Source organism: Neofelis nebulosa, chromosome 13, assembly GCF_028018385.1.
Source record: "Neofelis nebulosa isolate mNeoNeb1 chromosome 13, mNeoNeb1.pri, whole genome shotgun sequence".
NCBI classification, from domain to species: domain Eukaryota; kingdom Metazoa; phylum Chordata; class Mammalia; order Carnivora; family Felidae; genus Neofelis; species Neofelis nebulosa.
In genome coordinates this window covers 91,258,539-91,279,156 of record NC_080794.1, presented here as the reverse complement: position 1 = coordinate 91,279,156, position 20,618 = coordinate 91,258,539, and the positions used below count along the sequence as shown (strand labels likewise).

The 20,618-nt window shown below is 58.5% G+C and overlaps 2 protein-coding genes across 2 annotated transcripts; one reads left to right on the top strand and one right to left on the bottom strand.

Annotated features, from left to right (window-relative positions):
• The first annotated feature begins 1,815 nt into the window (after positions 1–1,815).
• On the top strand, positions 1,816–15,832 carry BNIP3 (BCL2 interacting protein 3). Its single transcript, XM_058698159.1, has 6 exons — positions 1,816–2,070; positions 10,422–10,572; positions 11,174–11,258; positions 13,235–13,341; positions 13,414–13,563; positions 14,984–15,832. The coding sequence occupies exons 1-6, from the start codon at positions 2,025–2,027 to the stop codon at positions 15,027–15,029; spliced, it is 585 nt and encodes a 194-aa protein (XP_058554142.1). The 5' UTR covers positions 1,816–2,024; the 3' UTR covers positions 15,030–15,832.
• On the bottom strand, positions 15,375–20,512 carry LOC131493593 (uncharacterized). Its single transcript, XM_058698158.1, has 5 exons — positions 19,699–20,512; positions 19,028–19,350; positions 18,776–18,915; positions 15,911–15,996; positions 15,375–15,790 (listed from the first exon to the last, which is right to left on the bottom strand). The coding sequence occupies exons 1-5, from the start codon at positions 19,924–19,926 to the stop codon at positions 15,539–15,541; spliced, it is 1,029 nt and encodes a 342-aa protein (XP_058554141.1). The 5' UTR covers positions 19,927–20,512; the 3' UTR covers positions 15,375–15,538.
• Between the last annotated feature and the right edge of the window lie 106 nt (positions 20,513–20,618).

Below are 20,618 nucleotides of genomic sequence, written 5' to 3'. Positions count from 1 at the left end.
GATGTGCCCACACACAAACACTGTTATATTATTTCTTTCTTAAAAAGTTATTTATTTTATTTTTATTTATATTATTTATTTATTTATTTATTTATTTATTTATTTATTTATTTATTTATATTTTGGAGGGCAAGAGGGACAGACCACGAGTGGGGGAGGGGCGGAGAGAGAGGGAGACAGAATCCCAAGCAGGCTCCAGCTTCCCAGCTGTCAGCACAGAGCCGACCTGGCCTGAACCCACGAACCCTGAGATCATGACCTCAGGCGAAGTCGGATGGCTAACTGACTGAGCCACCCAGATGCCCCCTTTCTTTTTTGTTATGTTTATTTATTTTGAGACAGAGAGAGAGAGAGAGAGAGCGCGCACGCTCGAGCCCATGAGTGGGGGGAGGGGGAGGAGAGAGAGGAAAAAGAGCGTGAATGGGGGAGGGGCAGAGAGACAGAGGGGGGGAGAGAATCCCAAGCAGGCTCCATACTGTCCCTACAGAGCCCAATGAAGGGCTCGAAACCACGAACGGTGAGACCGTGACCTGATCCGAAATCAGGAGTCGGAACTGACTGAGCCACCCAGGCGTCCCCATATAGTTCTATTTCTATTCTAGTAATAAGCAGTCGGATGAAATTCGATGGCAATGATAGTAACATTAAACGCACGACTATTTGGGGATCTAACAAGATGTGCGAGCCCTGCCGTCTGGAAGCTACACCCCGTCGCCAGGAGAGAGCAGGGAGCGCGGAGCGCGAGGGCGAGGCCCGCTGGGTGGGGGCCGGGGGCCTCCCGGGAACGGGCGGCCGAGCGGGGGCCGCAGCACCACCGGTGTGGGGCGCGAACACGGTGTGAGGGGCTTTGCCATTTGTGTCTCCGTGGGGAGGCTGTCCCGCACTGGCGCTGCTGGGATAGGGACCGCGCGTGGGAAACGCTGGTTGGATAAATGAGAATAGCTAGACTGAAGGGGAAGCCAGAAGGACTTGCGCTCCTCGCAGGAGCACCCTTCTCTAGAACGGAAATGAAGTCGCAGGGATGGGAGCAGAGGGCTGGGTCCCCCGAGGGCGCTGTAGCTCCCAGGCACGCACGTGTGGCAGAGCCCCAAAGGTGCGGAAGGGAGTGACAGGCCTCACCGTGGACGGGGTGGCTCTGGTGTGCCCTGTGGGGCGCAGACGCGGAGAACCAGGGCCGCGGTCGCCGTCGATGGCTAGGGAGCACTCGGGCTTGCCCTGGTGAATCCTGAGTCGGGGAGGCAGGGACAGGAAGTGGGGAGGCCCTCGGTGACTGATCAGGTGCTGGCCCCTCTGGGTCATCGTTACAGGGGTTGCTGTGCGGCCTCCTGGACCAGTTGCTACAGTTACTGGTTCGACTTCCTAGAAGTGTCACTTGTGGCAGCCTGGCTTTCTGACTGACGGCTCGGGGGAGGGTCGGATGTGGGGGTCTCTGCAGGTGAGGGTCTCTGCAGGTGAGGGTCTGGGTGTGGGTGGTCCTTCAGGTGAGGGCGGGCCAGCTCCGCCCCGACGGTGGTGACCAGCGCATCTGCCTTCCCGCAGATCCCTCGGTGGCCGGTCTTAGCAGAGGGGATCGCGGTTCCCCAGCCGGCCCCCGGCCCGCGACCACCACGCCGCGTCAGTCCCGTCCCTCGCCGCGCCTGCGCACGCGTGTCCCGGGCCTCCGAACCCCCGCCTCACGCGCGCGCGCCCCGCCCTTCAGTACCCGTTCCGCGCACGCGCGCTGAGCTGCTTAGGCGCGGCCGCAACTCGCCCCGCGCACGCGTCGCACGCGCCGCACGCGTCCCGCGTTCTCGCGCACGCGCAGGCCCCTCCCCGCGGCCAATTGGCGTCGCCGCGGCTTATCCGGCGCTTATCTGTTGTGCGTCCGCCGGCGCGCGTCAGTTGGTCGGGGTCCGGGGTTAAGGCGACGCGCTCTGCTGGGCCTCGCACACGAGTATCGGTCCCCCGCCCGCTCTCCTCGGAGCGTCCGGCGCCCACGCGGCCCCGACCCCGACTCGCGGTCGCAGCGCCGTCGCTTAGGCGCCATGTCTCAGAGCGGGACTCCCGGACTGCAGGAGGAGAACTTGCAGGGTGAGGCCGTGGGAGCCGGGCACGACCCGCGCGGGGGGCTGGTGGGTGCGGGGCTGGCAGGGCCGGGCGCGGGTTGGGGTAGTTCAGTGGGCGACCGGGGGCTGGCGGGGCCAGGACAGAGGGCAGCAGGGGACTGGCGGGGAAGGGGCCGGGGGTGGCGGGGGGCTGGCGGGGCAGGGGGTTGGCGGGGAAGGGGCCGGGGGTGGCGGGGGGCTGGCGGGGCAGGGGGTTGGCGGGGAAGGGGCCGGGGGTGGTGGGGGGCTGGCGGGGCAGGGGGTTGGCGGGGAAGGGGCCGGGGGTCGTGGGGGGCTGGCGGGGCAGGGGGTTGGCGGGGAAGGAGCCGGGGGTGGTGGGGGGCTGGCGGGGCCGGGGGCGGCCGGGGGCTGGCGGGGGATTGGTGGGGGCCGGGGCCGGGGGCGGCCGGGGACTGGCGGGGCCTGGACAGGGGCCTGGCGGGGGATTGGTGGGGCAGAGGCCGGGGACTGGCGGGGCCGGGACAGGGAGCTGGCGGGGGACTGGCGGGGCAGAGGGCGGCCTGGGGCTGGCGGGGCCGGGGACGAGGCCAGGGGTGGCGGGGGACTGGCGGGGCCGGGGATTGGCGGGGCAGGGGCTGGGGGCGGCTCGGGACTGGCGGGGCCGGGACAGGGGGCTGGCGGGGCACTGGCGGGGCAGGGGACAGATTGGATACCCCTAACTAACAAGCCTAAACACCGCTCAGGCGACTGGGAATCCCGCCCTGAAGTCACAGCTCCCTGAGTCCGCATAGCTTGGTAAAGGCGCGTTTTATCACGTATTCCGTACTCCGGCGTTGATTTTAGCGAGCGGATGCCCAAGGTGGTTCTAGTTGGATTGTGGGCTTTAGATTTAAGGCGTTACTAGTTGTGCCCGTGGTGACTGTTGGGACTTACTCGGGAGGCAGGAGAGGACGAAGGGGTTACTGGTGATACAGGGCTCAGGTCCACCGGCCACTCTTCTTAGTGTAAGATAAACAGCTTAATAAATGGTATAAGCATGTAAGTGTTTTTTGTTTTTTAAGTTGGGGTTCCATTTGTACTAGAAGGTTCATTGCAAACCAAAGCTCAGGGTTGATTTGTGGGACAAAAAAAATCACTGTTCCCGTCCAGCACGCGGGTCCAGACCAGGCAAGTGCTCTGGGGCAGACACGTGCCTCCAGCCTTGCTGGTGTGCCTGTTGTTTCTGGGTCTCCGGACTGTCCTTTTGCATTTTGGGGAGCCAGGGCTCACAGGGTTGCTGGGCATTGCCCACCCACACAGCTAAGTGAAAGGCAGCCTCAAGAGCCGCCTCCTGGGTCTTGCCTCAGTAGAGCTGCGGTGCAGCCCTTGTTCTCTCGGCCCCTGGGGGCCCAGGAGAAACCCGGTGGCCCTGACCTTTGTATTGTCTGAAGCAAAAGTTCACTAATCTGAGTGAGCCTGTAAATAAGCTCTGGGGAGGGCTGTTCAAACCTTCGAGAATGAATGTTTAAGCTTCATTAAGATTGTCAAAATCCTCATGTTCAGAGAAATCTGGTGAGCTAATTCTTGTCCCTTACAACAAACAGGATCTGACTAGGCGAGACTGAGTCTAATACCGCGTGTAACGTGCATTTAAAAACTGCAAGCCATTTTTAAAATCCTGTAATCTCTTTTAAATTTGACATTGACTAGTTCTTTGAAGTCGACAAAGGGATTAAGGGTTTAAAGGTTCTCTGTCTTTTCTCCTGTAAGTTATAAATTCTCTGCCTTGGGATCATCCTTTTTCTCATTGTCAAGCTACTTACTTTGCAGCATCGTGTGTCTTTCTTACGGGCCTTGTTCTGAGTGTTCCAAGGGGGCTCAGATCGCCCTCCGTCGACTGACCCCAAAGTGCTGAGTCATTGGCAGTGCAAAATTGCCAGCTTCTGAGTTAAAAGCTTTGTTTTTCTGTTTTGCTTATTCTATAAAAAGATGTTTACACACTGAGTGGAAATTCACGTTTAGGACACTCTTCGGGCGGTTCTCTTGCGTGTACGTGCTGCTGGGCACTCACTATCTGCCGGGTGTGGGTGGGGTCACTCGCGTCACATCACGTGGTGCTGCCGGGCTGCCCTGGGAAATGTGAATCCGGGCACGGCTCCCGTCTGAGGCGGCGCGTGCCCCTCTCGGTTCTGGGCTGATGACCTCTTGTTTCTCTCTGAGCCCGAGCGGAGCCAGTCTCCTTCAGCCCGCCCTACAGACAGCGGCAGCGCTTTCCTTGAGAGCTGATTGGTTGTTCCCTGGTGCCCCCGGTCCATTCTAGTTTCAGCAAGATCCCGATCTGCCTTTCTTTTCCCCACTTAGATGTGCAAGTGCTACCGTGCAGGAGGGCCATAGGTAGTAGGATGGGAGGCGGTGGCATGGCTGACTTCGCACGAGGACCCCCGAATTCCAGGCCGACTGTTGACGAGTGCATGGGTTTAGTAAGGTGCTCACCAGTTTGCTCTGAGATGCTCCCCCCACTTGCTTCCTGCAGCCAGTCAGACGACGCTGCTGTCACAGCCAGCCCGCTCTGGGCAGAGGCGTCCGAAGAGAAAAATGGGGTTTCTTTGGCATGGAAATTCTAGTAGAATTGTGCAGTTTTTTTTAATTAAAAAAAAAAATTTTTTTTAACGTTTATTTATTTTTTGAGACAGAGACAGAGCATGAACAGGGGAGGGTCAGAGAGAGAGGGAGACACAGAATCTGAAACAGGCTCCAGGCTCTGAGCTGTCAGCACAGAGCCCGATGAGCGGGGCTCGAACCCACGGACGGCGAGATCATGACCTGGGCCGAAGTCGGACGCTCAACTGACTGAGCCACCCAGGCGCCCCAGAATTGTGCAGTTTTGAGAGTGCAGGTTTCAGACGTGTAGGTCCTCGCCCAACTCACAGATGTTCACTGAGAGGCCCGAGGCGGGGCAGAAAATCAGGCAGGTGAGCACAAGTATAGGAAGAGTCAGGCTCCCGGTGAGGTGCCCTGGGGGCTGCTGGGAGCCCCGGGGGGACAATGCAGACAGGATCCTGAGTTATCAGAGTCCTAGGTCAAATCAAGTCTCTCATTCTGCCCACCTAACTTGAGAGGTGTGCATGCATTTATTTATTTACTGTTCTGTTTATTCACTCACAAAAATGGTTGTGCTTAGAGAAGTTTTTAGAACGTGCAGTTTTCCCAGGGAGGAATCCCTCTGAGGAGGGAGCGAGTTCCTTGAGGCTTAGTGGCCGCTCTCCCTCTGGGAGGTGCGCCTTCTCAAACGTCCTTAGTTCTGTTTTCTGTCTGTCCTGCTGTCTCACAGGTTATTAGGACGCCTGCCACCCCCCTGACCACTCCTTTTCAACCCTGGCTGCCCAAATCCCGTTACAGCTTTTCCAAAATACATCCATGCTGGGGTTCTGCCTCCGCATTCCAGCTCGGAGTTTGCAGAGCGCCAGCGAGGCCTCTGGAGAGCGGGAGAGGCCTCTCCATCTCCAGGGCTGAGACCTGCTACCCAGACCAGGGCCGGAGGGAAACGGGATGTGCTGGGGGTTCCCTGTGGGCTGTCACATGGCACAGTGGAGGCAGGAGGTGTGGCTGGCGCTTCATCTCTGGCTTGTTGCGAGGTGTGAGCTGGGCTGTGTCCCCGTTAGTATGGAGCATATGTGGTGGGGAGCGGGGGGCCTGCCTTGGACCAGCAGCACCCCCGTCTGTTTCCTCGTGAGGCCTAACTATGGCTGGTGACTTGGTTTGTTGTTTATGATTGAGGAAGCTTTCTGAGGTGGTGAAGACACGTTATCCCCATCTTTCCTGCTGGAAAAGATGAGGGACCTTAGCGGGTGCGTGACGTGGGTGGGTGGATAGCAAGCCCGGTTTTCCCTTGCCAGGAAGTGTGCTTCCTGCCCAGTTGCGCAGGTTAATAATAAAACTCTCTTCCTAGTAAATCATTCTTGGAAAACAGCTTTTGGACCCAAAGCTTTTTCTGTAGAGAATCCAGAATGGGATTTTTTTTTTTTTCCCTCAGGATGCTTAGGACTTTTTATGACATGTTTTTTTTTTTTTTTTTTCTTCAACGTTTTTAATTTATTTTTGGGACAGAGAGAGACAGAGCATGAACGGGGGAGGGGCAGAGAGAGAGGGAGACACAGAATCAGAAACAGGCTCCAGGCTCCGAGCCATCAGCCCAGAGCCTGACGCGGGGCTCGAACTCACGGACCGCGAGATCGTGACCTAGCTGAAGTCGGACGCTTAACCGACTGCGCCACCCAGGCGCCCCTATGACATGATTTTAAAAAGCATGGGCTGGTCTCATTGGGTCTTGAGTTGATCCTTGTAATGTAACAAAAAAATAGATATACACTTACATTTAATAGTGTTACATGTCAGTTTTATCTCAGTTTATTTTTTATTTTTATTATTTTTTAAGATTTTATTTTTAAGTAATCTCTGTACCCAACATGGGGTTTGAACTTGTGACCCCAAGATCAAGCCACACGCTCTTCAGGCTGAGCCAGCCAGGCAGCCCAGTAATATCTGTTTAAGAAAGCATATGTTTGGGGTCTTTTTCCTTGCATCTTGACACCGAGCTCCAAAAGCCCTTGGGATTTCTTGAGTGACAGTAGTGTATTGAGGAACCCTGTTGGGACACACGGAGTCTGCTAATGAGGTGACTTAGCAGGGACCTAAGTGGCCTTTGCATGGGGGAGTGAGGGGAGAGACAAACCTGAGACGAGAGGGCGGGCTCTCAGTGCCTGCCCCCCTCCAGGTACAGGAGCGGCTGGAGGTTGGTTAGGAAACCTTCATACAACGAGCTTCAGGGAGTTTCACTGGCGCACATGCTGAGGTGCAGGAGCTCCCCCCCCCCCCCGCAGCCCCTGGTCCTTGTACCCTGTCCTCTGTGTGTGTGTGTGTGTGTGTGTGTGTGTGTATGTACGTACTTGGCTGTCCCTGAGTTGTGTCCTTTGTAATAAGTGGGTAAGTAAGGTGTTTTCCTGGGTCCTGTGAGTTGTTCTAGGGAAGGACCGGACCCGGGGCAGGTCTTGTAGGAGCCCCTGCATTTGTCGTCTGCGGGCAGAAGCGTGAGCAGCCTGGATGCCCCGTGAGCAGCCTGGATGCCCCGTTTGCAGCCGCTGTCAGCCGCAGGCAGTCTTGTGAGGTGGACCATGTGGGGCCTCGCTGGCTCCAGGGGGTCACGCTGGAAATGAGTCATCGGACAGCCAATTGGAGACATCCCCCCCAACACATTCCAAGTTGGAAGTGACATCATGAAAAGACCCCACACCCCTTAGACTCAGGCACCAGAGCTCTTGGAAACCCGGTCGGCAGCCCAGATGGAAACGTCAGATGTGCGGTCTTGGGATGGGAGGTGTGTAGGATGCTCTGAAGTCACTGTAGCTTCTGCTGACACGTGGTGGCCCGTGGCCTGGGCTCCTGGCTGGACGCTGGCTTGTGCATTCATGATGCGCTCCTGCAGCTGGAGACAGTCACTGGGAAACGTGTGTGACGATCGTGTTAGCAGACTGGGAGGCTGTGAGCTTTGTGGCAGCGTCTTTGATTTGCTTTTTTCCGATGAATGTGACCTGTGGTACAAGCAGCTTACTGAGGGTAGGTTAGGACTCAGAGATGCCAGCTGGCTGGACGGCTGGCCGTCTGCTGGTGCCTCCGGTCCACCGTCCCCCCGACTGCACGGTGTGGGGCCATGCGGGGCGATGGTCCTCGTAGTGCAGTTAGAGGAGGTAGGACATGGCCCCCGGTGTCTTTCTGGTACCCGCACGTTGTCTTTTGCAGCCTGCCTCCACCCTGTCCCAGCCCCCGTCCTCCGCGTGCTGCCGGAGCAGCCTTTGACAAGTAGCTGGTGCCTGAGACACACAGACCCGTGACACAGAACAGAGAGACTATCGGGCTCCGAAACAGACCCGTGCACATTGCCAGCTTGATCTCTGACAGGAGGCAGCCCGGCAGTGGGGAGCGCGGGCAGCTGAATGTCTGCACCAGACTGAGTGTGTGCACAGATTCCAGCCGGGCTCAGGAAACCCACGTCTGCACGACAGTCCCCAGGACATAGATCTTCAGGACCTCAGAGTAGGAAGAGATTGAATATTTGGCTGAATTAAGATAAAAAACTTCTATTCGTCAGAACAAGACGTTAGCGCAAGAAGGCAAGCCACAGGGAAGTTACTTGTAACACGTTCAGATAAGAAAGGCTTGTATCTTGAATATTGAACTCTTACAGGCAGAGGAAGAGATTTTTTTTTTATTTTTTTTAAAAAAAATTTTTTTTTTTTTTCAACGTTTTTTATTTATTTTTGGGACAGAGAGAGACAAAGCATGAATGGGGCAGGGGCAGAGAGAGAGGGAGACACAGAATCGGAAACAGGCTCCAGGCTCCGAGCCATCAGCCCAGAGCCTGACGCGGGGCTCGAACTCACGGACCGCGAGATCGTGACCTGGCTGAAGTCGGACACTTAACCGACTGCGCCACCCAGGCGCCCCTAAGGGAAGAGATTTTTGAACAGCTGATGTAAAAGGATGTCATCCAGGTGGCCAGCGAACATGAAAATCCGGCCAATTTCGTTAGAGATGAGAGAAACATGGGCTCCTGGGTGGCTCTGTCGGTTGAACATCGGCTGACGCTTGATTTTGGCTCAGGTCATGATCTCATGATTCGTGAGTTCCGGCCCCACGTTGGCTTCTGTGCCTATAGCGTGGAGCCTGCTGGGGATTCTCTGTCTCCTCCTCTCTGCTTCTCCCCTGCGCGTGCTCGTGCTCCCTCAGAATAAACACTTAAAAAAAAAAAGCGGGGGCGCCCGGGTGGCTCAGTCAGTTGAGCGTCCGACTTCAGCTGAGGTCACCATCTCACGGTCTGTGAGTTCGAGCCCCGTGTCGGGCTCTGTGCTGACGGCTCAGAGAGCCCGCTTCGGATTCTGTGCCTCCCTCTCTCTGCCCCTCCCCTGCTCATGCTCTGTCTCTGTCTCTCGAAAATAAATGTTACAAAAAGAAATCCGAGAAATGTAAAACCACGTGAGGCGACGCCATCACAGAAGGGCCACCCAGGAAGACTGGCTGCACCAAGCGGGCAGCAGCGGATGCCCTGCTTTCTCGGGAGGCCTGCGCGTTGGCGCAGCTGTGTGTCGGGGCAGGTGTCTCCTGATGAGCCTGATGGCGCACGCGCTCCTCGCCAGCCGTCCGCTCGTAGGTCTGCATCCGATGGACGCGAGAGCGGGGACTCCGTGAGCGATGGGCAGTTCCGGAAGCACCGATGGCTGCCGTCCCCCACCCGAACGGGCCACGGATCCGACAGAACCCCCAGCCTGTGGCGCAGCCGCAGCGGCGGGCCCAAGCACGTGCACGTGTCCACCAGCACTTAGCGGCCCCCGCGTCCAGCCCCCAGGTGGTGCCATTGGGCCCTGGCCCGGCGCCCCCACCCCCCCCACCCCCACCCCGCGCCGAGCCCGCCGCTTGCAGTGCGCTCAGGACGTCTGGGGGTCACGTCCCCCGTTGTGGGACGGGCTGGGACTGTTCTCGAGCTCTCCTGCCTGCTTGATTCCCCAGACGTGTGCACGTGCACCACCCACAGCCCCTCCCCAGCCTGTCCCTGCCCGGCACGAGGCTGCAGGGTGGACGCCGTGTCCGTGGAGATGCCTCTTCCGACAGGCAGGCTCCCTCTGGGGGTGGGGGCTCCATCTGGTCCTTTGCTCACAGCCCGTGCAGGGGTTTAGATTGGAGTGAGTTTATCCCAGGAACTCAGCCGGTGGGCCCGTGGGAGAGCGAGCCTGGCAGAAGGTAGTGCCTTGCCCTGCAGGCCGTGGCTGCCGGGGGTATTCGGTGCGGATGGTCCAGTGCTAAGACAGCTCTCTGAAGCCACAAAATCTGGCTAGAAGCAGCTTGGGATGTATGTAACGGATGTCAATTTTTAGTAAGTTTAAGGACGTAGACTTCCTTCCGGTAACAGCTTGGGTAGCTTGAATCCATGAGATGCTTTGCTCTGGTTAATCACGTTTAGTGAGAAATTACCTTCGTTCTAGACACGTTCATCCCGCTTCTCACAGACGGGAGCACAGAGCAGCGGTCAGGAGCCAGTGTCGGGAGGCGTCAGGGCCAGAATGTGCAGCTGGTGTGGAAATAAGCACACGACAGAGTTTAAACCTTCAAAACAATTGAAATCTCTTCAGATGCTGTTGATACCCTTTTCTGAAAACTGAGTTGAAAGCATCCCAGTCGGTGGTCCCTGCTGGCCCAGCAGGTCACCGGACACCTGTGCAGGTGCCACCGGGCGGGTATTTGTAGCTTCAAGGAGATGGCTGCGTTTCCCAAGAGTCAGGGCTGGGAGGGTGGCTGGCTCCACCGTAGGTAGAAAATCCAAGCTGTGTCCTCTTTTGTCTCCGGCAGGCTCCTGGGTGGAATTGCATTTCAGCAATAATGGGAATGGGAGCAGCATTCCAGCCTCTGCTTCTATTTATAACGGCGACCTGGAAAAAATCCTGCTGGACGCCCAGCACGAATCTGGACGGAGTAGCTCCAAGAGTTCTCACTGTGACAGGTGGGTGTAAGTACGCACGCGCATCCGGTGCTGACGGCCCAGCGCTCGAGCGGTCACGGTGGTAAGTGCTGCTTGAACCTGAGCTCGGCGCATGTTCAGGAGCGGCCCTCCCCCTCTCCATCCCTCCTTGGAGAGGGGGACCCTCGCCCTCTGGCAGGAGGCATGGGGCCTGGTCCGTGGAGGGACCACAGTAAAGGGGGGGGGGCGGGGGGCAGATCCCACACCTGGTCCCCCGGCCTCTGCTCCCCGTGGGTCCCGGCTTTGTCATCTGGGTCACCACGAGCTGCTGGGCGTCAGCACTGCCGGTGAGTTGGGGCAGCGTGACCGGTCAGAAACCAAAGCTCAGGTGCTCGCAGGCCTGTAGCAGAGCACCAAGCCACGCAGAGCGAGTCTGCGGGCCGTGTCGGGTCCACCCCCGGGCCTGGCTCCCCGCTGCCTGCGCCGCTCCACTGACGAGGAGGCCACACGGTCTGGCGCTGGCCTGGTGCCAGCGCTTCCTGTCTGGGGAGGTGGCCCCGGGCTGCCGGGTGCTTCGCTTGTCGGGACGGGAATAACGTGCCCGCCTCGCTCTTCTCCCATTCTCGCGTGCGTCACTACCAAGCCCGCCTCGCTCACAGACTCCGCAAGATACGAACCGAGCTTCGGAGATAGACGCCCACAGCGTGGGAGAAAAGAACAGCTCTCAGGTAGGCCGGAGCGGGTTGCGCACCGGGTGCCGTTTTGACATTTGTATGGTAAGCCTGTCCAGTAGAGCTGCGGAGAGGAGGCTCTGGTGTTCTTAGGGGGTCTCTTGCCTTTTTGTAAAGCCAGGGGTGGGAGCAGCGACAGCCACCACTCAGGCCTCACACCGAGCGGGCCAGAGAAGTGCGGCTCAGGTCAGGTAGGGGGCCTCCGCTGCCCTCCCGTGCCGTCCCGAGGACACGTGGGAGGGAGGTGGGTTGTCCTGGGCCTGCAGCCTGGACAGGGGCCTGTGTGGCCAGTGGGAATGGTGGCTGGGAGCCGGGGAGCGGGTGGCCTTGGCTGTCGGTCGGACGGTGAGCGCGTGTTCCAGTGTCCGCTCTTTGGGAGAGCCCGGCATTATCCACAGAGCCTTTCGGGGCCCCCTACCATCGTGACGCTGACACCCCTTCCTCGATGGATGCTGTAGACCCTTCCAGAAACGATGCCTTAGGCCGTGCTGACTGTTGTTGGCATAATTCATGTGAGGAGCACACAGGCCAGTTACTTCAGTCTGAGCTCACTTTTTTAACATTTGCTCAAGTAGTTAATGGGTCTTACTGGCTAGGTGCTTCGGTTGTGTTGTGGGGCTCCAGTCTGAGAGCGTCAGGCCCTCGTGCTGTGGGGCTCCTCCAGTCCCCCCCAACCCCCCACTCCCTCTCCCTGCTGCACCTGCGTATGTTGGAATGCGCAGAAAGTGTTTTTGTTTTTTTTTTTAATGTTTTATCTTCTTTTTGAGAGAGGGAGAGAGACAGCATGAGCGGAGAGGGGGCAGAGAGAGGGAGACGCAGAATCCAAAGCGGGCTCCAGGCCCCGAGCTGACAGCACAGAGCCTGACGCAGGACTTGAATTCTCGACCACGAGATCATGACCTGAGCCGGAGTCGGATGCATAACCGACGGAGCCACCCGGGCGCCCCTCCAGGAAGTGTTTTCTTTGGGTGTTCTTGGTAATTACAAGAACACGAACAATTGACTTCCTTTCCCATGTTTATTTCAAAGTCTCTTAGGAAGCAAGGTCTTGAAGTACCACTGAGTCACTTGATCCTGTGGGGTCTCCCCTCAGGGCCTCCCTCCCACCTAGGCTCTTCCAGGACTGTCCCTGGTCCCCCGGGTATCCTGACGGTGCCCCCAGGCAGCTGGTTTGTTTTGCTGATGCATTCTACAGTATTTCCAAAGTTTTTAGTGGTTTTTCAGATTTTAAAGGAGGAATTACAGGATATACTAAGGTATAGACAGAGGTTTTATTTTTATTTTTTTAAGTTGTATTTATTTTGATGAGAGGGAGCATGCCAGGGAGGGGCTGAGAGAGAGAGAGAGAGAGAGAGAGAATCCCAAACAGGCTCCACACTGTCAGCAGGGAGTCCGACTCAGGGCTCAAACTCACAAACCATGAGATCATGACCTGAGCCAAAATCAAGAGCTGGACGCTTAGCCAACTGAGCCCCCCCAGGTGCCCCAAGTAGAGCTTTTGAAATGCAAAAAAGAAAACTCTCTGTGATCTTGCTCCTTAGTCCCCTGTGAGTAGTGTCTCGTCTTACGGATTTTAAGATGTAGCTTGAAATCACAGGTGCAGGTATGTTTTTGGGTTTTTCACTCCCACTGAACACAAAATCGTTCTTTTAAACTTGATCAAGGGGCACTGTGCCGTTCAGAGCTTGTTTTGGGTTTTAGATGGTTTTTATTTGCTTGTCTCACAACCAGCCCCGTGGTCGGCATCTTTGTGCGGCCCCTTTGTCCTCTGTCCTCACTTCACGTGGCTTCCTTGGGACAGTGTTTGCAGCCTCAGCGTCTGTCCCAGAAGCGAGCCCCCCAACGTGCCGTCCACCCACCACCTGGCCGTGGGCCTCCAAGCCCGGCCTGCGTGACGGCGCGTGGGTGGACGGCGGCATTCCGTGGCGGGGCCGTGAGGGGCTGACCCACTGTTCACGTCGACTCTGTCGCAGTCCGAGGAAGATTATATCGAGAGGAGGAAAGAAGTCGAGAGCATCTTGAAGAAAAACTCCGACTGGATATGGGACTGGTCCAGTCGGCCGGAAAACATCCCCCCCAAGTGAGTGTCCTCGGTGTCGCGGGGTCTCGGTGGACCCGGAGCATGGCCGCTCACTCGCGTGTGTCCCCCCAGGGAGCTCCTCTTCAAGCACCCGAAGCGCACGGCCACGCTCAGCATGAGGAACACGAGCGTGATGAAGAAGGGGGGCATCTTCTCGGCGGAGTTCCTGAAGGTCTTCCTCCCGTCCCTGCTGCTCTCGCACCTGCTGGCCATCGGGCTGGGGTGAGTGAGGCCGTGCGAGGCTGCCCCCGGGGAACCGGGTCCCAGTCAGCTTACGTGACCTGCGTGTGGCCAGGCACGGGACTCGGACCCTGGCCTGAGACCCTGGAGGTGCCCCTGCCTCACCTCCCGGCCCCACCGTGGGGATGGCCCCCCGACTGAGCCCTGACGGCAGAGGCTTGTCCCGCCCGGTGCTTTTGTGGCGTCTGGCTCGTCAGCACGGACGGCCCCGTGTCCTGTGTCGTCCCGGGCTGCGCCTCCCACGCGCAGGCGTGTCGCGGCCTGGCTTGGCAGAGCCAGGGAAACGGGCCTTCGCGCCCCCTGGCGTCTGGTGCCGCTTGCCCGGTGCGGTCCCAGCCTCTGTGCAGGTGGGTGGTGGTCTCACGAGCCCGGGCGCGCCTCATTCCGCTGCGGTTGTAGCTTGTGGGACGGTCCGCGTGGTCAAGATGGGCTTCTGATTCAGGCCGGCACCCCCTGGCCGGAGGGCCCGGGTCCGGGGAGAGGGAAACCAGGATGACCCGAGCCGCTGACGCACAGCGCCCTTGGCTTCCTGGGCCCCGTGGACGGGGAACCCGAGCCTCGGGCCCTTCCAAGTTTGGGGGCAGGTGGGAGCTTTCTGGCGGGCCCAGCGGCCGTGGGGGTGGGGGTGGGGCAGAGTTGCCCGCCCCACCCTCCCTCCTGAGGCTCAGACCCTACTTCCGCCTGGGAAGTGGCTTCCCCAGGGGCCGGAACCCGTCCCCCTCGCTGCCCGGTGCTCGGTCTCCGGCACGGCTGTGTTCTGGCCAGCTTCTCCTGAGTCCAGCTCTGGACTGTTCCCCACAGCTAGCGAGTCAGATGGCCGCTGCTTAAACGCCTGGTTTGGGCCTCCATTTCAGGGCTGATGTCTGCAGCTGGCGCCCAACGGGCAGAGCTTGCTGGCCCTCGGGACTAAGTCCGTCTCTGGTCCACCTGAGGCGGCTCCCCTGAGGACGGGTGGGCTCGCGCCTGAGCTCTCCTGCTGGGCCCGCCAGCCCCTTTATTTCTGCCCCCCTGTTGGTCAGTCCGAGCCTGACCCGCGTGCTCCTCTCCGGGCCCCGCTCTCGCCCCCGGCCCTGGACCGCCTGAGGGCAGCGCTTTGTTGCTCGGGGACGGCCCTGGTGAGGCTGGCGGACGCGAACCCACGGCGAAGCCGCCGGGTCCGCTTCCAAAGAAGCGCCACGGCCGTTGTGTCGTGAGAGCGTCTCTGCTTGCTCTGTGGCCTCCTCTGTACTTAGAACACAGCTGGATCTCTAAACGCGATTACAAAATACTATGACAAATCACTAAGCGTTTGATAAGGTTGCAGATGCTCCTCACAAAGTTCTTAGGACAAGGTGGCAAATAGGCTGCCCCCGCCAGGCCGTGAGCGGTGCGCCCACCTAACTGCTCGTTGCTCTCTCTGAAGGATCTACATCGGAAGGCGTCTGACCACCTCCACCAGCACCTTCTGATGAAGAATCGGAGCCCGGCTTTTCCCCGCGGCCGGATCGCCGTGGGGGCCGCGGCAGCACCGACGGAGGCCTGTCCCGACCCCAGGAAGCTGCACCACTTGGTTCTGTAAACGCTGCGTTTCCGCCTTTAGTGAGATGAAAGAAAAGACAGAAGAACCAGGCTAACCCGTAATCGTATCCGTGGGATCAGTTAGTGCGCATGTCGTGTTGGTTAACATCTGCTGTAATAATTCGGTAGTAAATTCTCTTTGGATATTATAAGTAAGTAAATAATTTTAACACGCTAGATACGATGTATGTAGTATTCTGGCAGATTATCTGTAACCAATTATTCAGTTAAAATACTTTATATTTGCAAAGAATGAATGTTTATTAAAATGACTACATGAGGGGTTTATCCCAAGTAAATATTGTGGCCTTATATTCACACTATTATAGGAAAGACTACATTCAAGTGGATGCAGGTTGTCTCCTAAAGACATTTAACTCTTTTAACGCAGAGTTCTTTGTCATGCCGTAGAATCCCGGAACAAATGCAGGTTCCGCTGTACTGCTGGGACACGAAGCCGTGCGTCCCTGCCGGGGGGGGACTTCCGTCTGGGTGGCCACCTTGGACACTCGCCTCCTGCCCAGGGCCCCTGTCCGTGCCCTCCTCTCCACTCACTCTGGATTGCTGGATCTAGTCCTCCCCGTGGTGTTGGGGTTTCGTGTGCTCTTAGAATCTGCTCCATCCTGAGCAAACCTGTGTCTACTTCAAAAGACTGGAAATAGAGAAAAAATAAATCTTTGCCAAATCCTTGAGATGACTGTAGTCACATGGCTTAAAAGTGTTCTAAAAGCTTTGTGGGTGAACCAGGCGTACGTCCCCTTGTCCCCTTTACCTTTCCTACAGCACGGCGGTGGCGGCGGCCTCTCGGACGCACCGTACAGATCCTCCTGTATCTGTTCTGCACCCGTACACTACGTTCTGTTGTGTTAAAAATAAATAACATTTCGAGTTTTTAAAATTTCCGTTTATATTTAAATGATTACCTCAGGTACAGCAGCTCACAGCCATCTCACTTGCAGAAATTTCTGCTGCTTGAATGGGGTCGGACACCTTCCTGGTGCTCGACTTCTGGAAGATAGGTTCGGTCACGTGGAAATGCTCCGGCCGAGCAAACTCCCGTGACAGACAGCAGGGGGTGCCCGTCTGTCAGGAGAAACGGGCTGGTCCCTCTGCCGCTTCTGTTTCAAGCGGCCAATGGCCTGATCCAGGGGGCCGCACTCAGCGTGGCTGAGCGGGATCCTGTGTCTCCAGGGTTGGTGCCCCTTGAGCACGGTTGAGTCCCCTGTTGCCCTCTGGGTCATCACATGAGCGACCGGGGGCCCTCTGCAAGGCACCTTTGCCCCGCTCTTGGTGGCATTAGCTGAGCCCTGGGCAAATCTGGCTGGAAGCCCCGGAGGGCGGTCAGGAAAGTGCTTTCCCCTGAGTGACACCGGGAGTGAGAGCGGGCTTTCTGGAGGCCCCTCCCCAGAGTGTGTGTATTTGCAGGTGTCTCTCTTTTGTCCTTCCCTTCTGGTGTGATAACAGCACACAGTAACAGCTTTTGCTAACAGCCCTTTTTACTGTTCATTTTACTCGCTGAAGAGTGAGTTTACGCGTCTGGGTGACTTAACGTGCTGCAAACAGTCTTGGATCTAAAGAGAGAAACCTGCAGTTGCCACTTTTAAATGAGTTTTCTGGTCCAGACACCTGCAGACTGGGTGGGGCACTTGGGGGCGGGGCGGGGAGGAGATCCATCAGCACCTTGACAACCACCTGCTCGTTGCTGTGACCTATGACCCGTTCTAGGAATCCACCCTGAGGATCACCCTGTAAAAGTCCGTTTCTAGCAGCGTGTCACGGGAGAGGCCCCCCCCGCAGAGGGTGCGCCAGCCGTGTGGGCGATCGGCTTGGACACCCTCCGGCATCGGGCGAGCTGCCCCAGGTGACCCTGTTCAGAGCTGGACCCACTACGGCCCAAACTGCAGGCTGATGAACAAAATAAAGACGTATTTGAAAAAAGAGCGTAACCGATGGTGTGCTATCATTCGTGCAAAAATGAGCCAAGGAGGCCCCTGTTCCTTATGAAGAAACCCGTGACCACACCCGAGGAGCAGGTGGGGGCAGCAGGTATGGGGGGGGGGGATGGAGGGGAAGGAAGGCACAGGCCTTTTCCGGGGCGGACTCAGCACCTCCGCGGTGCCTCGCGAAGCCAAAATCAATCATTGGAAACGTTTCCGAGATAATTCAAAATCGAATGCAAACAAGGAAATGGGACGATTCCTGAGGCCACGCTGGCGGCGGGGCAGGTGTTCGGAGCTGCAGAGGAGGAGGACACTGATCCGGAGGAAGAGGGCGGGCAGGAGAGTGAATGGAACTCAAGGTCTAATAGATGCAGGGGAGGCAGGCACATCCTGCGGGGGAGGGGTCTCCCAGCTCCAGCCGCAGGGCCTCCGTCAGCCCGGTGAGCACTGCGAGCTGGCGGGTCCGGATCTGGTCCCTCAGGCCACAGGTAAAGTGAGGCCGTGAGGTCATGACCCGAGCTGAACTGAAATGGCCACGGGGTGAAGCACGGCTCGAGGGAGAAGTGGGCTCCGGGGCAGTGGGGTCCGGAACACACACACACACACACACACACACACACACACACCGGAGAGTGGGCTCAGGAGCCGGCACAGGCAAAGGACACGGGAGACAAGGTGGAGGAAGTGCCAGTGGCCCAAAGCGGGTCAAGAAACAAGCATGGTGGCGCGGTGACGGGCAGGCGCCCTCTTCCACGCCGGCAGCAAACAGGTGGGAGGAAAATACGGGTCTGTGAGTTGCGGGTCCCCGTCAGGCACACGCGGGACCCACAGACGCCGCAGAGTGAGCGTGGGGGGCAGCCCCACTCCCCGCCCCCCCCCCCCCCCCCTCCGCGGTGGTCGCAGAGACCAAGGCCACGGTGCGTCGTGAAGACGCCTTGCAGCCGGGGTGAACCCCCCACACGGGCCGTCCGCCTGCGAGGTCGGCCGCCAGCGCACCCCGGGGAAAGGGCCGCGTGTCCAGCAGACAGCGCCGGCAGGACTCGCCCCGGGCCGCCGCCGCAGACAACGTGACGCAGGGGGCCTGACTGGCTCTGTGGGTGAAGACTGCGACTGTCTCAGGGTTGTGAGTTCGAGCCCCACGCCGGGTGTAGAGATGATTTAAAAATAAGATCTTAAATCTCAACAATGGATTTAGGACCTGAAACCAGAAGCCAGACAAAAGCAGGCCGTGAGCTCCCTCACATCGGTCTTGGCGGCAGGTTTTTGGATTTGACACCATTCGCAAAAGCAACAGAAGCAAGAATAAACCAGTGGGGCTGCACTAGAAACCTTGTGCACACCGACGGGAGCCACCAACACGGAGCAGAAACCAAGTACACGGGAGCCAAGCTCCGGGACGCGGAACCGACGCTCTAACGCCAGTCGGGTTAGACAGGAAACACGACGGGGGTTGTTTCTCCGAAGACATCCGGGCACGCGAGATGCTCAACGTCACCCCCTGCACATGTGCGAGGCTCCCAGTCTCCAGGCGACGTCTGGGCCCAGGAGCGGAGCCCGCGAGAAGCGTCAGTGGTGCCCCGAGGGTGCCGGTAGAAGGCTGCAGAGCCTAAGAGGTTCATCCGCAGCCTGGGAAGGTCTGTCCCCACCAAGCACACCTGCAAAGCCCACTCTGAACGGACTGGTCTCCAGTGACTTACCAGACACTCTGGTTATCAGAGGAATCCCAGGTTTGTGGCTCACGACGTCCTCAACCGCGCAGGGCTCGAGGTCGACAGCAGCTGTCCTAGCCCAGCGCTGGCATCCTGGCGGCTGGCAGGCCCGTGTTCCGGGGACTGTGCTGCACGAAGCAGGACAGGAAGGACAGGCCAAGTGATCCTGGATGGCGGCCACCCAGCCTCCCACCCGCTGGGGCCGCTGCCCACCCTGGACACTGAATGGTGGGACCCCACCTTCGCGCACACCCCAAGTAGAGGGATGCACTGTCGGACGAGGTGCCGACGACTCCAACAGGCCCTGGGCCCAGATGACCCCTCCGCACGTTCTCCTGCAGGGGAGTCCCTTCTCTCAGGGCCACAGCTCCTAGGTCAAGGCCACGCTCAGGTGTGCAAGTTCCCTGTGTGCTGTGCTCACCCGCCATCACCAGCCCCGCAGGGGTGCGGCGTGGGCCCAGGGGCAGTGCGCGCACGCCTGAGCCCGCCACCGGTGACCGCGTGCCACAGGGCGGCCACCTGTCCCCTGCCGCCAGTTCGCAGGGCCCGTGTGCAGCAAGCACCTAGAAAGAAGGGGCCGCCACCATCAGGGTGAGCGCCCACGCGTCATACCCCACTCCTCCCTGAGACAGCCCTGGGTGTGTGTGTGGGGGCGGGGGGCTGCCCCACCCGTACTTGGCCCCGAGCACCAGCCGCGTGGAGACCCCTCACGGGGCACACATACTGCCCTCTCCGCGCCGGACACCGAAGGACCGGGGTCCCGGTCAGGTATCCCACCGGCTCATACGAGACTTTTCCAGACTCCCTCCACTCTCCCGGCAGAGCACCCGAGCCCTGTCCTAATGGAAGTGCGCGTTCCATCCCCGCTCAACATCCCCGACACGATCCCAGGGCCAAGCCCCGCCTCAGACCTGGGTTCCGTGCAGAGCGGCGTCCTCCGGACAACAGACACCTGCTGTCCCTTCTCCTGCAGAGCCAGGGAGCTGCTCACTCGGGGCTCCCACTGCTCTGAACCCGTCCCGGACACTCCCCGGAGAGGCCAATGGCTGCTGGTCTGTGGACACAGCACACGTTTGGAAGGAAAAAGCCCAGGTGCCAATTCTGACATTCGTCTCGACCCCCTTAAGACTTGCAGACATTTCCTCCTTAAAGCAACGGAGCAACAGAGCCCGGCTGGGCCTGGTCAGAGCGGTCCGCTCGTGCTGACCAGGGATACTCTGGGGACGGGCCTCTGGCTCGGAGAAGTGGGGCCGCTCAGCTCCTCAGGACAGCAGGTGGAAACGTGGCATTTGTCATGCTGTCCCGTCACCAGTGCCAGTGATCTGCAGACACATGACAACCAGGCTGAGTCTCACACTGACTTTCAGAAGCTCCATTTCTCACGAATAAAGATTATCCATCCCGACCCAGGTCACTGGCCTGCGTAGAGCACGAAAACTTCTAGGAAAACAGCAGCACGGGACCCTAAGAATGAAAACAATTCACACAACTGACTTTGAGGAACAGAGACAATTTCTGGATTTGTAAACGAGAAAAGGGGAACGTTTTAGAAAATCCATATTTCATGAACATAAATGAGCAAAAGAAATGAAGTCTGAAAACTAGGGATTTTCCCTTGTCGGGGGGACAAAAGGCTCACCTGGAACTGCACGTCGAGGAGGAAGCAGTGCAGGGGAGACATGCCCGCCTCTCGAGCGTGCATCCCGCACAGGTCCCAGCTCCTGAGAGCAAGCGGGGAACCCTGGAGTCGGAGAGGGTGCCACCGGGGTCCGCGCCCCGGTGTTTCCCCTCTGCTGGGTCCCCCGCGACGCAGAGGCTCAATTTCTACTCA

Coding starts and splice junctions, on each gene's coding strand:
- BNIP3 (XM_058698159.1), top strand. CDS start 2,025: ATGTCTCAGAGCGGGACTCCCGGACTGCAGGAGGAGAACTTGCAGG. Junction 2,071..10,421: donor GCAGGAGGAGAACTTGCAGG/GTGAGGCCGTGG, acceptor TGTCTCCGGCAG/GCTCCTGGGTGGAATTGCAT. Junction 13,564..14,983: donor CTGCTGGCCATCGGGCTGGG/GTGAGTGAGGCC, acceptor CTCTCTCTGAAG/GATCTACATCGGAAGGCGTC.
- LOC131493593 (XM_058698158.1), bottom strand. CDS start 19,926: ATGTCTGCAAGTCTTAAGGGGGTCGAGACGAATGTCAGAATTGGCACC. Junction 19,351..19,698: donor CCGCTCTGCACGGAACCCAG/GTCTGAGGCGGG, acceptor CCTTCTTTCTAG/GTGCTTGCTGCACACGGGCC. Junction 18,916..19,027: donor TACTTGGGGTGTGCGCGAAG/GTGGGGTCCCAC, acceptor TGCTTCGTGCAG/CACAGTCCCCGGAACACGGG.